The sequence below is a fragment of the Bos javanicus genome, chromosome 9 (assembly GCF_032452875.1).
Source record: "Bos javanicus breed banteng chromosome 9, ARS-OSU_banteng_1.0, whole genome shotgun sequence".
NCBI lineage: Eukaryota > Metazoa > Chordata > Mammalia > Artiodactyla > Bovidae > Bos > Bos javanicus.
Genome location: NC_083876.1, coordinates 34,583,561 through 34,608,103, shown reverse-complemented (window position 1 = coordinate 34,608,103; position 24,543 = coordinate 34,583,561). Strand labels below are relative to the sequence as shown.

At 39.9% G+C, this 24,543-nt stretch overlaps 2 protein-coding genes across 6 annotated transcripts in view; one reads left to right on the top strand and one right to left on the bottom strand.

Annotated features, from left to right (window-relative positions):
- NT5DC1 (5'-nucleotidase domain containing 1) overlaps positions 1 to 24,543 on the top strand; it is a 112,001-nt gene that overhangs the window by 4,699 nt on the left and 82,759 nt on the right. The window contains exons 2-6 of one of the 2 annotated variants that reach the window (XM_061427516.1): positions 2,172 to 2,263; positions 3,917 to 3,988; positions 6,563 to 6,669; positions 9,955 to 10,034; positions 13,392 to 13,473. In XM_061427516.1, the coding sequence (XP_061283500.1) occupies positions 2,172 to 2,263; positions 3,917 to 3,988; positions 6,563 to 6,669; positions 9,955 to 10,034; positions 13,392 to 13,473 (433 nt within the window). Of the gene's footprint in view, positions 1 to 2,171; positions 2,264 to 3,916; positions 3,989 to 6,562; positions 6,670 to 9,954; positions 10,035 to 13,388; positions 13,474 to 24,543 lie in introns of both variants that reach the window. The other variant, XM_061427515.1, reaches the window with a different exon arrangement.
- On the bottom strand, positions 3,046 to 22,674 carry COL10A1 (collagen type X alpha 1 chain). 4 transcript variants are annotated; one of them, XR_009738441.1, is made up of 4 exons: positions 15,903 to 17,349; positions 6,545 to 6,729; positions 6,390 to 6,435; positions 3,046 to 3,196 (listed from the first exon to the last, which is right to left on the bottom strand). XR_009738441.1 is itself a non-coding variant. In XM_061427513.1 (2 exons), the coding sequence occupies exons 1-2, from the start codon at positions 17,259 to 17,261 to the stop codon at positions 3,149 to 3,151; spliced, it is 1,407 nt and encodes a 468-aa protein (XP_061283497.1). In that variant the 5' UTR covers positions 17,262 to 17,349; the 3' UTR covers positions 3,046 to 3,148. The 4 variants fall into 4 exon arrangements, 2 of the variants coding, with proteins under 2 accessions (XP_061283497.1, XP_061283498.1); XR_009738440.1 differs by lacking the exon at positions 6,390 to 6,435; XM_061427513.1 differs by lacking the exons at positions 6,390 to 6,435; positions 6,545 to 6,729.

The following is a 24,543-nucleotide window of genomic DNA, read 5'->3' as shown; positions in this document are numbered from 1 at the left end:
TGTTTTTTTTTTTTATCGTCCATAGTACTTTGTACTTTCAAGTGACTCAGTACATTTTATGATTGATAATTCATATGAGTGAAAATTCGTATAACATAGAAGTCAGTGATTTTCAATCATCTCACAGTTTCAGGAATTTGGTAGGAGCCCCACCCTGTCCCGGAGAAGGCAATGGCACCCCACTCCAGTACTCTTGCCTGGAAAATCCCATGGATGGAGGAGCCTGGTGGGCTGAAGTCCATGGAGTCGCTATAAGTCGGACACGACTGAGCGACTTCACTTTCATTTTTCATTTACATGCATTGGAGGAGGAAATGGCAACCCACTCCAGTGTTCTTGCCTGGAGAATCCCAGGGACGGGGGAGCCTAGTGGGCTGCCGTCTATGGGGTCGCACAGAGTTGGACACGACTGAAGTGGCTTAGCAGCAGCAGCAGCAGCAGCCACCCTGTCCTGAAGGCTTGGAATTTCTGGGTGGTTTTAAGAACTATCACCTGTGGTTCTGACTCACCTCCAGGGTTGAGGACTGTTTGTACATAGTGTTGACTTAATGTAACTCTGAACAACTGACCTGCATCAGGGTCTCATTGTGTGGGGTACATGTATAGCCATTTTCATTAGCTTTATGACAGGAAACAGCTCTATTTGACCAGGAGCCTTTGCTTTCTCTGTACTCATCTCCTGACACTCATAACCCCAATCCGCAACTTGAGCTGTGTGAGCCGTGTGTCCCCTGGACTTGCATGGCCCTCTCCCCGCTGGATTCACCCAGCTAACTGCTCTGTTCTGCAGGAGTCAGTGTGGACATCACTCCCTCAGGGAGGCCTTCTACTCTTGCTGCTGTATCTGTTCCCACTTCCCTTCTGTGCCATTCCAGTGCTGTTGAAACCTGTCATGGGCTAACATCTGCAGAAGAAGGGTCAGGATACTCTGTGTGTCCTCTTGGACACTGTTCACTCTCAAAAAACCTGGAGTTTTGTTGTTGAGAATGAAATCTGTCGACAGTCAGAAGAGCGTTTACTTTTATGCTTGCTTCCAGAGGGTTTTTTTGTTTTTTTTTTTTTCTTTCCCCTCAGCTTTTCTTACAATGGATAAAAGAAGAGAGTCCCTGTGTCTGATGAAGGTGCTGCGATTCCTCCTGTAGATTACCTGCCTGGTTCTCATGTGTATTTCTCTCTTTGAGATTCCCCTATAGAAGAAAGAAATCGTGCCCAATTCTTTGTGACCCCATGGACTATACAGTCCATGGAATTCTCCAGGCCAGGATACTGGAGTGGGTAGCCTATCCCTTCTCCAGGGGACTTCCCAACTCAGGGATCAAACCTAGGTCTCCCACATTGCAGGCAGATTCTTTGCCAGCTGAGCCACAAGGGAGATTCCCCTGTGTCAAACGACAAAGCTAAAAGTAGTAATGAATTGGATGTTCCTTCATTTAGAGAAAACGTTTCCTGGATTGGGGGAGTGCAGTGGCCCCACAAGCAGTGGGGCACTCTTCCCCAGAGATTTTGGGCATGACCGTGTTTTATAGTGTTAGATGAGGCAATGCAAAAACAGGGTCTGATTGGCTAGGAGGTTGGAAATTTCCTAATAGGGACTGAGGGTCCTGTTCTCCAGGGAGAAGTAAGGGAGGTAAAGCTGACACGGCAGATTGTGATTGGTGTGTGTTAGGTTTCCTTGACAGGGATTTTCTATAAGTGCACACTGATTTAGGTTTAGATTGTGCCAAGGTCTGGGCCAGTGGGGTGGCCTCCACTGTTTGGGGCTCAAGTACATAAAATAGCGTTATCAGCTATCATGGGGCCTTCTGGAAAGGATGGACGGGGTGGATGTAGAGTGGTCAGTATGTTTATCATCTGGTGAATTGTTAAATCAATTTACAAAGCTTTGTCGTCTTAATGATCTCCAACCCTCTAGGCTTCCGGAGTAGGATTAATAATTGTCCTTGGTTGTGTAATTGTACACTGATAGTGTAAAAAAGACAGCAGCTACCTGGGGCTCGCAGGAGTGCATAAATTCCTGGGAAGGAATGTTTACCCGCCAAGCTTCACAATTAACAGGTAATACAGATTCCTTCCCAGCTATCTCGTGGCTTATTCCATTAGGTCTTCAGGCCTGTGAAGTTAAGAAGGCATAGTGAAATTTACATTTAATCTCTTTTCCTTTCTGTTAACAGCTCATTTATAATAGCTTTGCTCAGTTCCTGGTCAAGGAGAAAGGGTATGACAAGGGATTGCTCACGGTGACCCCAGAGGATTGGGATTTCTGGTAAGCAGCTTTTTTTTAAAGGTCTGTACATTCCCTCTGGTTTTTAATTATTGTGGATAAAATTTTAATGCTTCTTCTTCCATGGAGACAGAAGGTGAAATGTGAAGTTGAGCCAAAGGACAGAATGCCTTCTGTACTAAAAGTTTTATATTTGATGAATTAAAGTCCTTTCTATTTTTAGGCTTGCTTAGTTAAGTATGAAAATTAAGCTAAGAGCGAATGTGACTAATTTGGATATTTTTGCATGGGTTAAGTCTGTCATTATTAAGAGTTTCAGAGATTAAGAACTGTCTCTAAAATGTACATCTTTTATTAAAAAATTATTTTATTGCCCTTCCTATACAGAACTGTGTGAAAAGAGGTGGAAATCATCATGTTTTGAATGCGTGTGTGTGTGCACATGTGCATGCTCTGTTGTGTCCAACTCTTTTCAACCCTGTGGACGATAGCCTGTCAAGCTTCTCTGTCCTGGAATCTTCCAGGCAAGAATACTGGAGCAGGTTGCTGTTTCCTGCTCCAAGAGATCTTCCCGACCCAGGGATCCAACCCGTATCTCTGGTGTCTCCTGCGTTGGCAGGCAGAGTCGTTACCATCGTGCCACCTGGGAATTCCCATGTTTTTAATAAGTGTCTGAATTAGGACATCTGTTTTTGTGTAATTTGGGTAGATATTCCTATAACAGAGGCTCTTGACAGCTTACTCCCTTCCTGGCTTAGGAGTCTCAACTTCCCAAGGTTTCCTTTGTCTTTCTTCCTCATTTAACCAATAAAATCAAACAAAAGTCCTATTAAACCACTTTAAATTGTTCAGTTAAAAATTAACAGTTGTCCTGAAACGCATGAAAAATACATCCAGAAATAATTCTTCAGCAACGGTGTTCATCTATTATGCATTCTTCCAGTGTTTGGTTAGTCCTTTTTGATTTCTCCCTTTCTGAAAAGGAAGAAACAGAAACATTTTGCTATATGAAACTCTTATGGAAATGTTACTGTGAACCAAAGTAAATAATGCTTGTAAAGTACCCTGTCCTTTTCTTTTCATTCTGTTGGTATTTGGTGGCCATTATGCCTTCTTGTTTTTATTACTCATAATAATGACTCTGAACCCACTTTTCTTCCCAAATCCCATAAGTCTTTTACAGTGAAGAACCTAAAACTTAGTGTTTGACTTTCTTTTAGTGGTTTTCAATAATATGCCTAGCCCAGAGGGCTAGTTCTTATAGCCTGACCTAAATTGAGGCAGAGTCTAAAGAGTACAGAAAAGATTCTGGCTAAGATCTTAACTTGTAAAATATGAATGTGTGTTTGTGTGTGTTTTATTTAATGAAGAACATTTGTACATTTTAGCAGAGGCATACAATGGTGCTCATTTTTTGTTCTGAGTTTTTTTTCTCAGCTCAAAGAGTTTAGACACTAAATATGCTGTCCTTTGCCCACATAGCAGTTTGCCTCATGTACTTGCTCTGTGGGTATTTAATTTTAGAATTCTTGAATTTTAGAATTCAAGAGCTTACTTGTTTGATTAACATGTTATTCACCTGGGTGGGAGAGTCTTTTTTTAGCATTATGACTTTTTGAAAATATAAGTTACTATTTCTTGATTAAGTGTTAATAAGTATGTGAACTGATTGGTAACCAGACTTTCCTGTTTCAGTTGCAAGGGCTTGGCACTGGATCTGGAAGATGGGAACTTCATTAAACTTGCAGATAATGGCACCGTGCTCAGGTAATAGAATTTAGTTGTGGTGTTGAAACTTTACTCTTTTATTACCATGTAGGATTAGACTGTTAAGGTATGGATTAAACAAGATTATTACTTGAGTCAGTCAGATGAGAGATTGTCTGTGTGCCTGCGGGTCTTTGTAGGACTCGTTTGAGCCATTTAAATATAAATCTGGGAGCATTAGATTGAAAGGTCTAATTCTTTAAATTTAGCTTATCAGAAATATTTGCACAGGAAATACAGTAGAATGTTAACTTGCTTTTTGACTGCCTCTACTGCAAAAGAGCCTGGGAATTTTATCATGTTAACCTGGAGTAAAATTGAAGCTCTCTTTATTAAGGAAGAAGGAAAGAATGGACATGGGGTAGAATTGGTGGTCTAGGCACACCTCTCTTTCTTCCACTTGTCCAAATTTGCCCCCATCATACAGGACTCATGTTGTGTCTCACCTTCTGGAAGTGTTTCTAGATTCTTCCAGCCTTCATCAGCGTCTCCCCGTCCCAAGCTTAGTGCTGACTCCCTTTCCTCCCCTCTTCTTAGTTGGTTAGTGTTAGTTGCTTAGTTGTGTCTGACTCTTTGCAACTCCATGAACTACAGCCCGCCAGGTTCCTCTGTCCGTGGGATTCTCCAGGCAAGGATACTGGAGTGGGTTGCTATTCCCTTCTCCAGGGGATCTTCCTGGCCCAGCGATTGAACCTGGGTCTCCTGCATCACAGGCAGATTCTTTGCCATCTGAGCCACCAGGGAAGGTGAGTTCAACACTTTGAGTGTTAATAAGAGTAGGGCAAGCATGGACGGAGGAGCCTGACAGGCTACAGTCCGTAAGGTCGCAAAGAGTTGCACACAACTGAAGCGACTTAGCACAGCACGGAACAGGCAATGGAAAAGCAGCTGCCATCACTGCTTTGTGTTTTACAGAAGGTACCATGGGGTAAGCGTCTGTTTTCCTTCCAGTACTGACAGTACAGGCAAGTTAACAGGGCCGTGCAGTTGTGTGATTTATTATTTATGCTGACTCAGTTGGAGGATGCTCGTTGCTTTGGGTACATCATTCCTTTTGTACAGTACAGGCTCACACTCTACCCAGACTGTCCCCTAAGGTGGAGCTAGCTAGAGCAGATGTCGTTCCACTTCTGATAATTTTGTAATTCATTTACATCTTTTTTTCTCAGGCAGCTAGAGATATGAGTGTATGTATTCATTTGTATGTATAAATAAACATAGATATATATATGCAGACACATATATACATACATACACACAATGCAGCTTTGACCATGACCTTTAATGTCCCTTTCCGATTCTTACAATGTACTTGGCTATCTTCAGTCATGGTTAAAAGAATAGAAATCATTCTGCAACTTTGCTTCTTTTCTTTGTTCTGTCTGTCTGTCTGTCCCCATTCCCAACATCATTTCTCCAAGGTCTGACCATCTCCATTCAAGTTTGGCTAACCCACCGGCCAGCTCCTCCTGAGTTTATAAGCTTATGTCCTTGATGCCTGCTTTCGAACAATGTAGTAGATACCTTTTCGTACTTCCTGCTCAAGATTCCTCCACCTTTAATATAGCTTTTATTATATAAATGTTAACCTCTCTATAAAAAGGATCCTAATTGTGATTTTCTTCCATTTGCCTTTCTTATTTCATTTCCATTTTCTTCATTTTGCTTTGCTACCACAGTCTAGCATTATAATTTCTCATAGTAAACTACATGAAATATTAACTGTTTTTCTATAGGGTAAGATTCTCTTAACCAGGCCCAACCGATGTAAAAGCAGTATTTTGAGCTCAAAAAATAGCTACTTTCTTGTCTTCCTGTTCCAGGTTTTGCCACGTTCATCTTACTGTTTCCCATTGTGTTTTTAGCTACCTTATGTCCTTGAGTGGCACATTACTACCCTGTCTTCATCTTCATAGTCCCTGTGCTTGCGCAGCCCTGGGTACCAGGCACATCTTTCCTCCTGCAGGCCTTAGCTCTTGCTCTCACTTGGACTCCCTCCTCCCCACAGGCCAGCTTCCCACCTAGTCCCTGCAGCTGTTTCCTCTTTGTTCCGTTAGGGAAGTCTTATCTGCATGGTTAATGGACAACTTCTTAGGCAAGGCTTGTCCTATTTCTCCCAGAGAAGTTGTAGTTTATAGATTGGTCTGGGACACCTATCACAGCATTGACCTCAGAGTGTGCTTCTCCTGATCACTTGCTGGTTGAGGGGTGAAATGGAGGAAGAAAAAGAGCCTTTTTCAGAGAAATGCCTTTCAAAAAAGAGGGGATATATGTTTATGTATCCCATCGCTGATTCACTTTGCAGTACAATAGACACTAACACAACATTGTCAAACAACTATACTCCAATAAAAATTTTAAAAATAAAAATTTAAGAAATAACAACAAAAAAGAGAAATACCTTATAGGATCCTAAATAGGGAAGTCATCCCGTTGAAAACCTTTTTCTTAAAAAAAAAAAAAAAACCCTTTAGTAGTATTAGGGTGAATTAATAAGTTAATAATAGCAAGGCTGGAGGAGGGAGTGTTCAAGGGAACCACCGATGAACCGTGTACCTCATCTCTTCAAACCAGGGCCAGCCACGGCACGAAGATGCTGTCTGCGGAGGCGCTGGCGGAGGAGTTCGGCAGGAAGGAGTGGAAGCACTTCATGCCCGACACGGGAATGGCCTTCCGGTCAGGTACGGTTCCCGTGTGGGGCAGCGCCGCCATTCCCTCTTCTGTGGTTTTTAACCCCGAACCTGTGACATCAAGACACAGAGCAGTCTTGAGGGGTGGGCTTCCTCCATTTCACCCCTCAACCCAGCATCCTGCTGGGCAGGATGCACAAGACCGCAGTTGTGGTTTCATAGAAACTGTTATTTCCCATGTGTGTCTGGTTTTTCTTTGGCAGTTGGTTCTGTTTTATTTAACGTTTTTATTGATTCACCTTTTACTTGTTCTGGAGTAACGAAGACTTAGCACTTAGGAATAATACATTACTTATTCTGTATTTTTATTAATTCGTTACCTGCACAATCCTTTTATTTCTCTGTTCCCCGCTTCTCCCCACATTCATATTCCTCACCTCTCCTGTTTTCTAGAATTCTTTTCTTTACTGCCATTTCTAGTATCTTCTACCATCATCTTTTTGCCACCTTTTACTGCGAGTGATTTTACACAACTTTTTCCCACTCTCCTTAAAGAGTTTTACCATGAGTAAACATGAAAAGATTTTTCAAAAATTATTTATAGACAAAAGATGTCATTAATAAAGAATGATTAAAACACTTATAAATAGACCTCATTAAAAGTCTTAATTGTTAGTTTTTCATTTGTTCTAGGTTTTTTTGGTCATTTTCTCCCATACTGTAGTTTTGAATACACCTATTTTCCTTTCAAAAATATAGTAACTGGAAAATAGTTGGAGTTATTCCTTATTGCTATCGTGTTTTTATTTGTCATATTTGTTTTTGGGTGGTTTGTTTTCTCATAGTGAGAAGAAAACGTCAGGAAGTATGTGTTAATAATAAAATAAGTTGATAGGAAAAACAGAGTTCACCTTGGGGTTAGGTGTAGAATGCTTTCACACTCAACTTACAATAGCTAGGAAGTTAAATGGATAGATTTACTTTTTATTCAAGTGATAAGGAAGACTCCTGTAGTCTGTCCAGATGTATGTGTACAAGCGTGCATGCTTATTCACGTCCATCTCTTTTAGACTGTGAGCTGTAGCCCACCAGTCTCCTCTGTCCATGGAATTTACTGGAGTGGGTTGCCATTTCCTAGTCCAGGGTATCTTCCCGACCTAGGGATCAAACCTGCGTCTCTTGTGCCTGTTACATGGGCGGACGGGTTCTTTACCACTGTCCCACCTGTCCAGATGTAGGCAGTTGTAAATAGAGGTGAACAACATGGGTTTGAACTGGGCAGGTCCACTTACACCAGCTGGCTGGCTCAGGCAGGTCTCCCTGGTATCATAGACCGAGAGATCAGATGCATTACGGGTAGTGAGCCTTGGGAATCTGTGTCCACTGTCCTGGTCCCTGCAGCCCTGGTGTGTCATGTGGTCTGACCGCATAGCAGGGTGGGCAGAGATGTATGTGGGCCGTCTTCTCCCTTTTCTCCAAATTCTTGCTTTTCCTCATACTGACAAAGACATCCTAGCCTTTCTTAAGAATGAAAACTAGTCTGAGATGTTCCCCCCAACAATTTCAGCTGTGAAAAAGTTAAAAAACAAGAAGACTGTGACAACCATAATATTCTTAACTGAGGAAAAGGGCATACAAACCTATACAACCAGTTTGTGAATTAATAGAACTTGACTTTATTTCTTTTATATTCTTGGTAATTTGACATGAAGATATGAGGGCGTTAAGTAACATTTAAAGGGATAAGCATCTGGACCTTAGAGTTTTCTCTTAATTTACTGTGACGCTGCTTCTTTCCAACATACAGCTAACTCTTGAACAACTCAGGAATTAGGGACACTTACCTCAAGAAGTTGAAAATCTTGAGTATAACTTAATTGTCAGCCCTCCCTACTTGGAGTTCCTCCCTGTCTCAGTTTCTGCATTTGTGGGTTCAACTCACTGCAGGTCACAGATCGTCTACTGCTATAGTATTTATTGTATTTATTTACGTGTTGAAAAAAATACATGTAAAAGTGGACTTGTGCAGTTCACACCTGTGTTGTTCAAAGGTTGACTGTAACCCATTCAATTTTTGGATCATTCAACAAACATTTATTGAGTGCCTACAATATACTGGAAATTGTGCATAGTAAACACTGAGACACAAGACCGCTATGTTCAATAACCTCATACATAGCTTGCAAATGGAGGAAGGGGGCGGGCAGTTACAATAATCTGCACAAAAGTAATTGTGACCATTTGAAAAGTACTCCCTTACAGTAAACTGAAATCCGACTCCACCTGTTGATCCTGCCTGATTCCTCTTTGTACCAGGAGTTCTCAGGAGAGAGGACTCTGTGAGGTTTGTGCTCAAAGCAGAGTGGTAGCTCCTGCTTGCAGTCTGCAGGAGTGAGATAGCAGTGAGAGTGTGACGTGAAAGGAAAGAACAGAGAAGGACCCTGGATTCCACCAGGACTTCTGAGGAGAAGCACAGAGAGCACTTCCCAGAATTGTCAACCTGCGGGATAGGAAGTTGGGACCTGCATTCACTGATTCCTGACCTGTCCATTGAGGCTTGCCACATGGGCTCTAGAGGCTTCCAGAGAGAGGGAATGACACAGATGTGGCTTGAGGAAGGACAGTGGTGTTCAACACAGCTGTGGCTGGGGTCAGCCGTGGACCAAGGGGGTGTGACATGGATCCTCAAAAGGTTCTGCCCAGGGACAGCAGATTCAAAGTGCTGTCAGTGCCAAGGAAGGGCTCCACTTGAACTCTAGCCTCAGGCCAAGGAGGATAAATCAAACCCTCTGCTCTCCAAGATCTAGAGTGTGCCTGTGCTGTGCTTCCAAGTTTTTCTAAGATAAGTACACACTGTGTCCTCGCATGATGTGAGGACACATTGTTTTTTTTATTCCTTTTCTCACCCTGGCTGTTCTTACATTGTACTGAAATTTGTCTGAAGTTGCATAAAGATTGAATGTGAGACTCCAGGGGATCAACCAACACAGATTAGTGAACGGACTTCGTGGTACTCCAGCGTTAGGTTGATAGTTTTGAAATTCAGTGACACTGATAATACAAATTGTGACTTTTCCATAATCTATTTCATGTTTATGATATAGTCTTTAATTAAAATGTTTTTAATAAAATGCTTAACTTATGCATATCATATTTTATTATAAATAAAAGCCTTCTTTAAAAGACAATGGATGACAGGATGGAGTAGAGTGGTTCTGAATTGAAATAGAAGCCCCTTTAAGTAACTAAACCAAAATATAGCCTCTTTAGCTAAGTTTCCGTATGACATAAATGAGGCATTAATTTGATCCCAGTTTAAAATTGTGTTCTTTTTAGGAAAATACTACTTTTATGATAACTACTTTGACCTGCCTGGAGCTCTTCTGTGTGCCAGAGTGGTAGACTCTTTAACAAAGGTGAGTGGGGACTCATTTCTTAGAAACCATGGTATATTATTTGGCCATGAATTGGAGGATTTTGAGCTTCCCTGGTAGCTCAGATGGTAAAGAAACTGTCTGCAATGCAGGAGAACTGGGTTGAGAAGATCCCCCGGAGGAGGGCATGGCAGCCCATCCCGGTATTCTTGCTTGGAGAATCCCCTTGGACAGAGGAGCCTACATATACAGAGGGCTACAGTCCATGGCATCGCAGAGTCGGACATGACTGAGCAACTAAGCACACACACACACAGAGGACTTAATTATATATATCTTTTGAGTTGAGATTTTACTCCATTTCCTTTGTAGTTTCAGAGGTTACCAAGGAGGAAAGACATAGAGAAATTGGTCAAAGTATTTTTGGAAAATTAAAAAACGACCATACCTAAGAATAATAAACCTGTTCTCCAGCAGGGGGTGCAAAAATCTAGAAAAAGAAAATACCAAACTTACATGTGGAGAAATATTTCTTGGTTTCATTAGCAGAGTTTTTAAAATAAATAAATGTAAAGAAATTCCACGTGTCTTTTTAAGCATTGTTAGATAGTACAAAACCAGAAAAAATGGGATGAAATGTTAGAAATGATCATTTTGAGCATAGTTTAATGTATATAGATTTTTTTCTTTGTCCTAGGTATCAGGATTAAATAGATCTCTGGTTATATCAGTTTATACTTAGAGCTTAAGAACTATGAACATAAATTGGTTTTATGCCAGAATCCCTTTCCTTTTTGCCTATGTTGTCTTTCAGAATGACAGTGATGTTTCTGATAGGCCTCAATTCAGTCCAGTTCAGTCGCTTAGTCATGTCTGACTTTGTGATCCCATGGACTGCAGTACTTCAGGCCTCCCTGTCCATCACCAGCTCCCAGAGTTCAATCAGACTCATGTTCATTGAGTCAGTGATGCCATCCAACCATCTCATACTCTGTCGTCCCCTTCTCCCACCTTCAGTCTTTCCCAGCATCAGGGTCTTTTCAAATGAGTCAGTTCTTCAAGTCAAGTGGCCAAAGTATTGAAGTTTCAGCTTCAGCATTAGTCCTTCCAATGAATATTCAGGACTGATTTCCTTTAGGATGGACTGATTGGATCTCCTTGCAGTCCAAGGGACTCTCAAGAGTCTTCTCCAACACCACAGTTGGAAAGCATCAATTCTTAGGCACTTAGCTTTCTCTATAGTCCAACTCTCATGTCCATACGTGACTACTGGAAAAATCACAGCTTTGACAATATGGACCTTTGCTGGCAAAGTAATGTCTCTGCTTTTTAATATCCTGTCTAGGTTGGTCCTAACTTTTCTTCCAAGGAGCAAGTGTCTTTTAATTTCATGGCTGCAGTCACCATCTGCAGTGATCTTGGAGCCCAAAACAATAAAGTCTGTCACTGTTTCCATCGTTTTCCCATCTATTTGCCTTGAAGTAATGGGACCAGATGCCATGATCTTAGTTTTCTGAATGTTGAGCTTTAAGCCAACTTTTTCACTCTCCTCTTTCACTTTCAACAAGAGGCTCCTTAGTTCTTCTTCGCCATAAGGGTGGTGTCATCTGCATATCTGAGGTTATTGATATTTCTCCCGGCAATCTTGATTCCAGCTTGTGCTTCTTCCAGTACAGCGTTTCTCATGATGTATTCTGCATATAAGTTAAATAAGCAGGGTGACAATATACAGCCTTGACGTACTCCTTTTCCTGTTTGGAACCAGTCTGTTGTCCCATGTCCAGTTCTAACTGTTGCTTCCTGACCTGCCTGCAGATTTCTCAAGAGGCAGGTCAGGTGGTCTGGTATTCCCATCTCTTTCAGAATTTTCCACAGTTTGTGGTGATCCACACAGTCAAAAGCTCTGTCATAGTCAATAAAGCAGAAATAGATGTTTTTCTGGAACACTCTTGCTTTTTTGATGATCCAGCGGATGTTGGCAATTTGATCTCTGGTTCCTTTGTCTTTTCTAAAATCAGCTTGAACATCTGGAAGTTCACGGTTCACATATTTTTGAAGCCTGGCTTGGAGAATTTGGGGCATTACTTTACTAGCATGTGAAATGAGTGCAATTGTGTGGTAGTTTGAGCATTCTTTGGCATTGCCTTTCTTTGGGATTGGAATGAAAACTGACCTTTTCCAGTCCTGTGGCCACTGCTGAGTTTCCCCAGTTTGCTGGCATATTGAGTGCAGCATTTTCACAGTATCATCTTTTAGCATTTGAAATAGCTCAACTAGAATCCCATCACCTCCACTAGCTTTGTTCTTAGTGATGCTTCCTAAGGGCCACTTGACTTCGCGTTCTAGGATGTCTGATTCTAGGTGAATGATCACACCATCGTTATTATCTGGGTCATGAAGATCTTTTTTGTACAGTTCTTCTGTGTATTCTTGCCACCTCTTCTTAATATCTTCTGCTTCTGTCAGGTCCATACCATTTCTGTCCTTTATCGAGCCCATCTTTGCATGAAATGTTCCCTTGGTATCTCTGATTTTCTTGAAGAGATCTCTAGTCTTTCCCATTCTGTTGTTTTCCTCTATTTCTTTGTATTGATCACTGAGGAAGGCTTTCTTGTCCCTTTTTGCTATTCTTTGGAACTCTGCATTCTGATAGGACTAGATGCTGATTTATTTTTGAGTCAGAATTACAGTCATGTGTTTGTGAAAGTTTCTGTTGAGCCATAGTGCTGGCTTGTAGAAGTTGTTATTATGGGATGGAGTCAGCTTCTCATTTTATAGTGACTGTAACAAATGTACCAGTCTTTAAATATTTTGGGCTTGATATAATTTAAATACTATCTAGTAGTTGGTCTTTGTTTATATAGAAGGATACTGGTTAATATCTCCAAGGAAGCATGGGGCTATAGGGTTGTGTATATTCCTGTTTACTTGCTCTTGTATACTGAAACTCAGGTAAATATGCACAGAACTGTAAAGTAAGCAGCTTTTGCAGTTTTAAGGCTGCGGGCCTTTTAGCTCCATTGATGCCACGGTACAGGAAGTGACATATCCTGATATCTCCTAAGCTATAACATTGTAGATTTGTTATGTGTTAAAAGTAGTGTATATTTTTTAGACTTTATAATGCATGGAAATTTTTATTTTATTTGGGTTATATGGGTTACATTAATATTTAGTCATGTGTATATACATCTCTATAGCCATGATTTTCATGGAAGATATTTTTCTACAATCACATCTGGAAACGTGAGAAGTTTATTGATCTATTTCCTCAAACACGAATCCCTGTTTTACAGTACAGTAATATTATAGTTGTTTGCCAAGTGTTTTCTACTATGCTTAAAAACACAATTATTACATGTGTCACATTTGGATTTGGTTTTTTTTTTTCTTTAGCAGAACAATGGTCAAAAACCATTTGATTTTTGGAAGGACATAGTTGCTGGTATACAACATAATTATAAAATGTCAGCTTTTAAAGGTGAGTAATGTGAAGAGAGACTTTATTTCTTTTACTTTTTTATTGGAAGATCATTGCTTCACAGTGTTGCAGTAGTTTCTGCCATACGTCAGCACGAATCAGTCATGATTATACATACATCCCCCTTCCTCGTTAGCCTCCCTCCCACCCCATCCGGCTCTCTAGTTATCACAGGGTGCAAGGCTGAGCTCTGTGTTTTGTGACAGCTTCCCACTAGTCATCTGTTCTACACGTGAGCGTGTGTGTATGTCTGTGCTACGCTCTCAGCTTGTCCTGCCCTCTCCTTCCCCGGCTGTGTCCACGAGTTCGTTCTCTATGTCTGTGTGTCCATTTCTTGGAGAGAGGCTTTAGATGTGTGTTCAATGCTATGTGTCTAATGAATTACTTAGAAGGTACCTGTTCTTAATGTACCTTAATTAGGATTTAATTTGACCTAAGATATTGCTATAAAGTTGATACTGGTCATATTCTAAGAGCTTCTTTTCTTCATGTCTGTTTAATGGCCATCGTTGCCAGTATTCTAAGAGATGCTGTCTTTTACATGCTCACCGCTAGGACCCTTTTGTGGATACCTCAGAATTTGGTCTCTCTTGGCTTGGAAATGAGTTTGGTGACAGCTGTAACCATTAGTTTAGTAATTACAGTCAGAGAGGAAGAGTGAAAATTCTGTTTGTAATGCTTAAAAGCAGGTTGAGCTCACACAGAGTGGGAGCAGAGATCACCAACCCAAGCCCAAGCTTTTACAGTTCCATCAACAGGTTTGCTTGAGTTACACACAAACATTGCTTCTAAGGCATTAAGAGATGCCTTTATAGTGTGGTACCTGAGTGACTTGAACCAGACTGTCCTAATTCAGCCAGTGGATTGATGGATGCTCACAGGCAGTGTTTTTCAGCTGAGAAAAATAAAAATGTTGCCATTTGATTGGCATAAAAATTCTTGCCTGCCTTTTAATGTCATTTAAGCCATCAAAATGATCCTAAATATTATGACTAAAAACATGTCAAGGCAGTGAATAACTGCATAATATTTGTTCAGACTACATGTTTCTCTGCTGCCTGCTTCTTTCCTTCCTAGAAGAATATCACTGACTTGGGTGATTGTCTTACTTTTCTGCTCCCAGTCGCCAGCCCTTCACCCTGTAGATCACATGTGGTTCTGTTTGATGGCTTTTCAGTCCACAATGCGCACTTGGATGTATGGAAATGCCCATCTCCAGTAGAAGGCTATATCCATGACCCTTGGAAAAGCTACCCACCAGTTTATCATTTTACTTTTTATTAACTTTGTAAAATGAAAACCCTTAAAAGAGTGGTTGAGAATGGCAAATTGCTGGTTTCAAATAAATTCGACATAATCATCTATTGATGTTATTTTATTGCATTGTAAATAAGGAGTGGATAAAACATTTCATGAGGCACAGCTTAAGAGTTTTAAACAGAAACATTAAAATACAGTACAGAGCAGAAATAAATAATATCTTTTCATTTCTAGTCAGATTTTGAAACCCTTGATATTACAATTTCACTGGAATGGGAGGCCCAAGGTACATATGCTAATACTGTATAAACCCACAAAATCATATTAACATTATATAAGACTCAAGTAGTCATTAAAGCAAATTAATCACACTTGTGTCAAATAAATAAAATAGGTTAGACACCATTTCCAAGTTGTAAAGGGTATATAGAAAGCTTTCAGCAATCCACAGAAAAGTTTGAAGAGGTTCATGACAAAAGCACCTTGCATTTCAGATTAACTTTAGCATTAATATTTTGGGTTTCTTATGAGAGCTGTAAAAAGTCTATATGCACCTGTATACTTGAATAGATAATTGACAAAAGGGGCCACTTAAACCTTTGAGTAATGCACCATCAGAAAGATCTCAGGGTATGTAGTGTTTTTTAAATTTGAATATTCAAGTATTTAAGTCCCATAAAGATATATGACATCTCCTGAATGTTTCCTGGAAATTTTCCTGTTAATTGTCAGAAACAGACTGATTTTTAAAAGGAAATGCTGAACTTCTGAAATCAAATTTGACATGATTTAGCATCACATTTCAGGGTTTTTTGCGATCGTTTTTTCAGCCTAGCAGGATGAAATTTTTAAATACTGAAGGAGTTAACAGAAGACTTTTAGGAGTTTTAGGATTGCTGACTAGAAACTCAAGAGGGCCTTCACATATGTTTACTGTATCTGAGAGCTCAGACCTGTATTTTGGAAAATTAGTCACATTTTTTTCAGCCTACCTCCATATGCATTTCGTGGGACGGGGTGGAGTTGGGGAATGCCTTTTCAAGCAGATTTGTGTTAGCTCGGTGAGAATATGCTCACATTGGAGCCACCAAGAATCCTGAGAAAGAGGAGTGGACGTACTCAGAGGAGTACAGCCCGTTCGAGCCTGCATTGGGCAGCTGGAGCCATACCTGGTCGTTCTCGGTGAGGTCGATCACGGCGCTCCCTGAAGCCTGATCCAGGTAGCCCTTGATGTACTCATCATAGGTGTACATTACAGGGGTGCCGTTCTTATACAGACCTACCCAAGCATGGGTCCCTTTCACGTGTATGTGGTAAGAGAAGTAATATATCCCTGGAATCTTACAAGTGAAGATTCCAGTTCTTGGGTCATAATGCTGTTGCTTGTTATATAAAATCTTATCAAATGGGATAGGAGTACCTATAGCTGGGTAAGCTTTGGAGAGGATAACAGTGAAAGCAGACACAGGCATTCCTGTTACTCCCTGATTGGCACTAACAAACGGCCTTTGGCCTGCCTTTACAAAGTCCTCGGGCAGGGCTGCTTGGCCTGGAGGGCCTGGGGGCCCTGGGGGCCCTGGGAGGCCAGGCTCCCCAGCATTGCCTCTTGGCCCCGGAGGCCCTGGTGGCCCAGTAGGTCCATTAAGGCCCTTGACTGCTATGCCAGCTGGGCCAGGAGGCCCTGGAGTTCCCGCATCGCCTTTGGATCCAGGGAATCCTGGAATGCCTGGTGGCCCAATGGGACCTCTAGTACCTGGTATTCCAGGGACACCTCTGGGCCCAGCCTCGCCATTGTGTCCAGGCACTCCCTTAGCTCCTGCTGGACCCACGGGGCCTGGGAGACCAGGGGATCCTGCAATTCCAGGGTCACCTTTTGGGCCTGGCAACCCTGGGTTACCCTTGGGACCATTGAGACCTGGTTCTCCTGGGTACCCTGGTTTTCCATCTAAGCCAGAGGAGCCCCTTTCTCCCTTCGCCCCAGGGTTTCCTGCAGGCCCCACTGGCCCCATCTCACCTTTAGGGCCTGGGAGTCCGGGGTTGCCTGGAATGCCTTTTGGTCCTTGGGGTCCCATATTCCCTGACGGTCCGGGCAGACCTGCTTCCCCAGGATGACCTGCTGGGCCTTGTTCCCCTTTGGCACCTGGACTCCCTGGAAGGCCCACAGGTCCCCTTTGTCCCTTCAGGCCTGGCAAGCCTGGTTTCCCAAAGCCGGGAGCCCCCGGGAGCCCAGCTGTTCCTGGAGCCCCTGGCTGACCTTTCATCCCTGGGATCCCTGGCTGGCCTGGAATTCCAGGGGCTCCTGGCTTTCCAATGCCTTCTGGTCCTTGTTCCCCAGGAGGGCCTTGAGGGCCTGGTGGGCCGGCTGCTCCCCTTTCCCCTGGAACACCCTGATCACCTTTGAGGCCTGGCTGTCCTGGTAACCCATTTTCACCTCTTTTCCCCACTCCAGGAGGGCCAGGTGGTCCCGTGGGACCCTGAGGACCTGGGAGGCCCCTCTCACCTGGGCGGCAAGGAGTACAATGCCCCATTTCCCCTTTCTGTCCATTCAGTCCAGGGACCCCTGACGTACCCTTTTCTCCAGGAAAGCCCCTGGGACCTGGTTCTCCTGTAGGTCCTTGTGGCCCAGGTTTTCCTGGAACAGAAATTCCAGCTGGGCCGGGGATTCCGGGTGGTCCTGGTGGGCCCCGTGGTCCTGGTAAACCAGCTGGTCCAATATCTCCTTTTGGTCCATTTAGTCCTCTCTCCCCTTGTTTTCCTGGGAGTCCTGGCAAACCTGGCTTCCCAGTGGCTGACGGTCCCGGTGGTCCTGGCAACCCTGGCTGTCCTTGGGGCCCAGGACTTCCCGTGCCGGGCTTTCCTGGTGGTCCTGACGGGCCTGGGTGCCCTCGAGGTCCAGCGGGGCCTGGTGGACCAGGGATGCCTTGCTCTCCTCTCAGTGATACACCTGAAGGACATGCGCAGAACACACGAGGCGAGGGGTTAGTGATGCTCAGGAACCACTGCTTCTCAAAATATAAGTGAGGACAGGGTATTTACTGCAGTGGCAGTCAGACCATTTTGGCAGACTAGTCTTGAATGGTTTTAGACAATTTTATATTGTTTTCAGACATTTATATTGTTTTAAAACATACTGTTAGAGAAGATGGTTTCACAAGACTGTGGCTACCATCATACTTCCGTTATGTCCTAATGATCCATGAAAATAAGCTGGGATTGAAACATTCGTTTGGAATAAGAGTGCATTGGAGGTAAACTTTTTAGCGCATTTATTTTAGGAAAATCATCTACCAAGGAAAAGGAAAAAAATGGCATTTGATAGGAAAAGAGGAAAAAGGCAAGTACAGAATAAAAAAAGGAACAGGTTAAGAACTAAAACAACTTTCCTTCACAAAAGCTATCCTATAAGGTAAAGGAGAAACACAGTCTGTTTTAATTTACACCTGCCATGACCCTGCTGTAAACAGTTTAGATTTTGGGTTTTCTTTCGTTTGGTTGTTTCTGACCTCAGTACAAAGCATGAGCTCTTGACATTCTCTGTTATTGACTTAAAATTGAGATAAGGAATTAGAGAATTAATGTGAAAGGTACATAAAATAGTATTAAAATGGTAAAATAAAATTTTCTTTGATTAATGCACCTGTTGTTAACTTCATAGATCGGTGGGTTCATTTGAGCTAAATACTTCTACTAGTATAGTAAATTTAAACTAAAAAATTATTCAGTGCCTGTGATGTGAAATCTGTTATTGAACTGTAAGTATAAGAAAAGTACAAAACACATCCTGTAAGAACTGTAGTCCCAAAGGGAATAAAACAAGTGTCCATGTGATAAGTGCTTTAAGAGGTGTCCAGAGTTTTGGTTTTAGTCATTCGAAGGTGGGGTGTAACAGAGCATGGCTGGCTTTGGGATACACTATTGGGGAAGTATCACCATGTCAGAGGATCTTTAGGCAGCACTATCATATGCCTCTAGATAAAAGTCTTTTTTTCTCAGAAATTCTTCTATAGCTAGCAAAGATGGTAATGAAATTACTTACGTTTTTAAATATCTACTTGCAGGATTTATTTAAAATTAATTTTCTGTTTAATAAGTTCTCAGAAATATAGTTAGAATGTCTGTGTATACTATTAATATTCGATTCTTATGCTGTCAGAAAATGGTTCATAGTAATGGTAGATTTAGTAGATGTCAAAGTAGTTGAATAGTTTGGTCAAAACCCTGAAAATGACTTAGAACTGTCACTTTTGAGCTCCATCTTTTTTTGTAGAAAACATGTTAATATGCTTCAACTCCATTTAACTAAATCTTTAATGGCTTTAAATATCAAAATGAAGACTAAAATGAAATTGATATTAAATGAATTGAAAATTGCCTTTGAAAATATTTTTTATGGGTATAATTTCTTTTAAATGTTAACTGGTACATTACTGTATTTTTAAAATCTTTCATATTAATTAACTGGCATGTAAGAAGTAGTCAGCCAACAGTCGTTGCTAATGTATAGTCTTGGGTAGATATGTTTCTGGTATTTGGAAAACATTTGATAATAAATGAAGTATAAAATACAGAGCATAGTCATTAAAACATATACTGAAATAGGGAAAATCATTTGGGTATCTTTATATGTTGTACTAATTAGAAGTTATATTTCATTTTTCAAACAAATGTGTAGTTTTATTTACCCATTGATTTTCAGAAAATGACATGAGGAAAAAGACTGAGAAAAATTAATTTATGGAAAAGATTTCCATATATTAGCACATATTGTTGGTGATGTTACTATACATATGTGATATATCTAAATGAATGAGTGCTAATGCCTTGCAAATAGAATAAATGAATAAAGGATTTCTTAATGGTTTGCAGTAAAATGGGACATTTTTAAAATGCAAATCATTAAATTGGGGTTTGCTTCAGAATCTTATAAAGATCATGTCTATATAAAAATGTCTTGGTCTGGTTGGAAATATGTTTAACTCGTAAAGTAGAGAGGAAAAGCAAGTCTTGCTGTGAATGACTGAATTGAGCCCAATTTGAGACTGAAACTCCAAAGACAGTGATCACTGTCACTTAGAATGTTATCCTGGTAGGTTCCAGAAGAGAAGTTTCTTAAATGTCCACAAAGTGGTTGATTGTGTCAGAGAATGGTTCCCGTGTACTCACCAGTAATGAAACCCTCTGCAGCATAATTTAGTGTGTTTTGACAGTTCTCTTAACCTTTTTGAACAGATATGCCTAGCAACTGCACAGGAATTCCTTGTATATCTGTTAGCAATTCAGTGTTTCACTATATAAATTGTGGGCTTTTGTCTTCATTTAATTGCTGGTAGATAATAATGTATTTGTTTCTACTGTGTATTACCAAGTAGACTAAAGTGGATTTAATAGTTAAAATATGGCTTCTAAATTTTTCATTTGTTAACAAGATATATTTTCACTTTTTCTACAAAAGAAAAACCAAAATGATACAGTGTATTATGGTGAAAAGATAGAAAATATTTTGAACTTCTAATAGTGGTGGTGCATTTTAATTCACAACTGTTTGTTATGATCTTGTAAGCTACAAAGAGTCTGAATTTGTGATCATACAGAGTATAATTCAGTGCTGCTTGTCATAGCATTTCAAATTGCATTTGTTGCTTCAAGCAAAGTATCAGATTTTCTTGTCTTTTATTCTTTTCCTAACTTTTTCTTTCTCATACTGTGTTTGTACTTGAGCATCGAAAGTATCTATTGAGTACTTGCATTTATGCATTTATTTCTGATCATTAAGCTACCTTTCATGAAACATTTAAAATTTCATCTTTCTTCTTAAAAAGACAATCCTATACATTCAGTTTGCTAAAAATAGTCATCTCCAGAAGCATAATTTTTAAATTTTATGACAACTGTTCATAGCTTTATAGGATAAAATATGTAAGCATAATGGAAAAATACTATGGAAAAGAAATTTGAGTCCTACAGTCAGTTCATATTACTCAGTGTAATTCAGTAATGTAGCAGGCAGTTTGTGCCAGATAGCTATTAAATGAAATTGGTGAATATGAACCTAAAAGTTGCCCTTGCTTGAGGATTTGTTAGTACTTTATATACATGATATCAGTACCCTTCATAATAGTCAAGAAAGCTCAGCAGAAGAACAGATGCAAGAACAGAGTTAAAACTTACCTAAGGCTACACCACCAGTACTAGAGTAGGAAGAGGAAGAGGAGGAGAGAAGTAATAATAGGAATAGAAATAATGGAAGTAGTATGAAAAATAGAAGCAGTAGTGGTAATAGCTAACCCTTAAGCACTTTGCGTATTAACTAATTTAAGTCTCAGAACAGCCCTTTGAAATAGATGCGCCTTGTTTTACAGATGAGTGAGCTAAAGCATGGAGAGGATAACTAACTAACTCAGGGTTGCATAAAGCAGTTAGGTGTGTGCACTTAACTACTAAACTAAACCAAAATGCATTAAAAAATTTATGAGAATTGCTACTTCATTTGCCTTTAAATTTCTCTTGAGGGGATCTCATGTTATTTGAGAGCTAAGACTCAATTTTGTTTGGATTTGTAAGCTAGAAAAATAAGCTGTAAAAAGAAATGTGTGTATGCATGTAGATATATAAACCTGCTACTCTTTTTGTGTACAATGGACATTTTTAGTTAAAACAATTTAAACATGACTAATTTGGTTGGATTAATATGTCCAGGTTATGGGAATTATTTGTGCAAAAAGCACACATTTGAGGGAAAAAATTCTATACCTAAAATTTCCTAATATTCTTTAGGTATGTCTTTCTCCTATTCTTATGTAAAGGATATGAATGTTCTTGAATAGACCTACTTTTACCATAAATCATTTTGGGCTATTTAAGGAGTTTGAAGGTAATTTAATGCCAAAATTTAAAAAAACATTTTGCTAAAGAGATGGTTAAGATTATATAAAGCAACAACCCACTAGTTAATAGAGCAAGATAGGTAGTTCAGTTTACCTTTACCCTTTATGGCATACGGGATGAAGAACTGTGTCTTGGTGTTGGATGGTGGGCCTTTTATGCCTGTAGGTGTTTGGTATCGCTCAGTATAAAACACTCCATGAACCAAGTTCAAGGACATTAGCAGCAAAAGTGCTGTTTGTGGCAGCATGATCTCAGCTGGATTCTGAAAAACAGAAAAGAATAATTTCATATAGCTTCATTATTGACCTGCTTTATTTTTCTAATGTTGCATAGATGAATTCTTCATCTACTTTTTTAACCTTATTCTGTATATCCTGAATATATTCCATAAATTGAGAGTTACAATTGTTAATTATGTAAATATATGTCTTCGTCAGTTTTGAAAACCGTATCCAGATAATCAAGTGAAAATAAAATGATTTCAATAAAAGAAACACAGAAACTGTAGTTGTATGTCTGTATTAAATAACTCAAGATCTTTGATACAGACTGAAATTACCAATAGTCTCAAAAACACTGAAATTCAGATTACAACATGTTTTTGCAAATATAGTTTAATTAAGACTATATTTTACAGACAGCTACAAATTAAACTTTCTGAGTGATTTTAGTGGAAAGCCATTATTTTAAATCACAAAATAACAAATAACTGAGACTTTTTTCCAAATTCGCTGACATGGAGGTCTACCAGTGGACTTACCCGGACTCTCGGAGATCCTGGAGGGGGTTTCTTACCAGCGCTCTGTGCCTTGCCCGGTGCCCAGGTGAGCACTGCAGAAGATGCCCTCTCCAGAGCTGCCCTGCAGCATTTATACTGTTTTTCCCTTGCTCCGTGAGGTCACCCTGAGTTTAAGCTCCTCCCCCTGCCCCAGAGGTGGAAAGCACTAATTATGGTGGAAAGTTCTATTGGGCAGGAATACAAGATCAGGTTGGGTTTTCTTTGCCTTGTTTCCTTATTGAAAAATAAACTCTTTGTCTTAAATTTTATTAATAGTTTTAGCAATGTACCATCTTTTTCTGTGATTTTATTTTAGAAGTTATTACTCAGATGTTTAGGTTGTTAGTTCATGATGGGGTGATCCTAGCCCCTTTATATTTTTAGAAAGCACGTTCTTGTGTTACTTGGTTGAAAATACTTGGGAGTATGTAAAAGTAGGGAAAGAAGTCTTTTGGAGGGGAGTGTGGGTTTAAACCATCACCTAAATTCTTCACTTATTACATAAAGCCATCAAGTGTCCTTGAATGTTTCTAAATTTTTATGAAAATAACATACCTCAATTCTTATTTTTAGGCTTGGAAGAAGCACAATGGTGAAAATGTAGGTATGCTGTCTTGTATTTCAGGATTTTAATGTAAGCCCTCAGATATTAATAAGAGAAATGTAAAATATGTTAGCATATAAACATTTTAGTTTTTGCATTTAAATATTTAAAAATTTTCAAACAGAAGCAAGACATCCATAAATTTAAAGAGCTGCAAGTGTAATTAGCCTGAAGGATTTAAATTCATTGTTCACAACACTCTACTTACTGTGTTCGGTAGATGGCTTCAGATTTTATTGCTTAATTTTGGGTTTTATTTTAGAGTTGCAGTGGAGGAGGTACAAAAACCCTTAACTTGATAATATCATATCATATCATATCATGTCCATTTAAATAAGGTTGCTGTGTTCATTTCAGAAGACTAATCTTCAGACTTTGCTTTCAGCTTTTTGGAAGTATTATCTGTTTGCCTTGCAGATTCCTTCTAGGATCTTGAATCAGCTCAGTTAGAAACATTTTTTCCCCCCAAAAGATGAAAGTAAATGTTATCGTTGTGATTTTCAGTAGTTGGTATTCTCTTTAACAATAATAGGAGACTCTTAAAATCAGTTTTCAGGATCCTAAAGAATCTAATAACAGCAAGTTGAGAGGCCAAATTCTGATTCTTATTTCATTTTGTCATTTTGGAACTAAATCACATCAACTTTACAGATGAAGTAGGTGAGAAGGAAAATTCCATAATAGGCATAGATACGTCTTTTTAAAAAAAATCTCTGTAGAATTAAAGTGGTATGGATTCAGGATTGACCAGTAATTGAAATTAAATGTTTGACCAGTGGATGAAATACGGGTTTGTTCTTTTTCTTCCCTTCTTCCTCCCCTGCATGTAATTTTCTGCATATATTTTGAACTAAGCCTTGCATAGCACCTTGTAGAAATATAAACGGATAACTCATCTCACTGCCTTCCTTTCTCTTAACTCTCACTTTCAAAGCTTTTATTGGTTGCTATATTTAGAAACTTACCATGTCTCTATATAATATTCACAGATTCATATGAAATATGACTTTTATATCAGTTCTGAGTAACAGGAGAATGAAAAGTTTATATTGTATTTTCTATTCAGTCATTTTTACGGAAGTATAATTGATTTACAATGTTATATTAATTTCTGCTGTACAACAATGTGATTCAGTTATATATACATACACACATTCTGTCTTTATTCTCTTCCATTATGGCTTCACATAGGATGTTGAATATAGTTCCCTTCGCTTACTCCTTGGAAGGAAGGTTATGACCAACCTAGATAGCATATTCAAAAGCAGAGACATTACTTTGCCAACAAAGGTTCGTCTAGTCAAGGCTATGGTTTTTCCTGTGGTCACGTATGGATGTGAGAGTTGGACTGTGAAGAAGGCTGAGAGCCGAAGAATTAATGCTTTTGAACTGTGGTGTTGGAGAAGACTCTTGAGAGTCCCTTGGACTGCAAGGAGATCCAACCAGTCCATTCTGAAGGAGATCAGCCCTGGGATTTCTTTGGAGGGAATGATGCTAAAGCTGAAACTCCAGTACTTTGGCCACCTCATGCGAAGAGTTGACT

Excerpts from the sequence above, each read along its gene's own strand:
- COL10A1 (XM_061427514.1), bottom strand. The coding sequence starts at position 21,907 with ATGAAATTATTCTTTTCTGTTTTTCAGAATCCAGCTGAGATCATGCTG. Across the intron at positions 17,678-21,711 it reads GTATGCCATAAAGGGTAAAG|GTGTATCACTGAGAGGAGAG; the intron begins GTAAACTGAACT and ends CATGTCCTTCAG.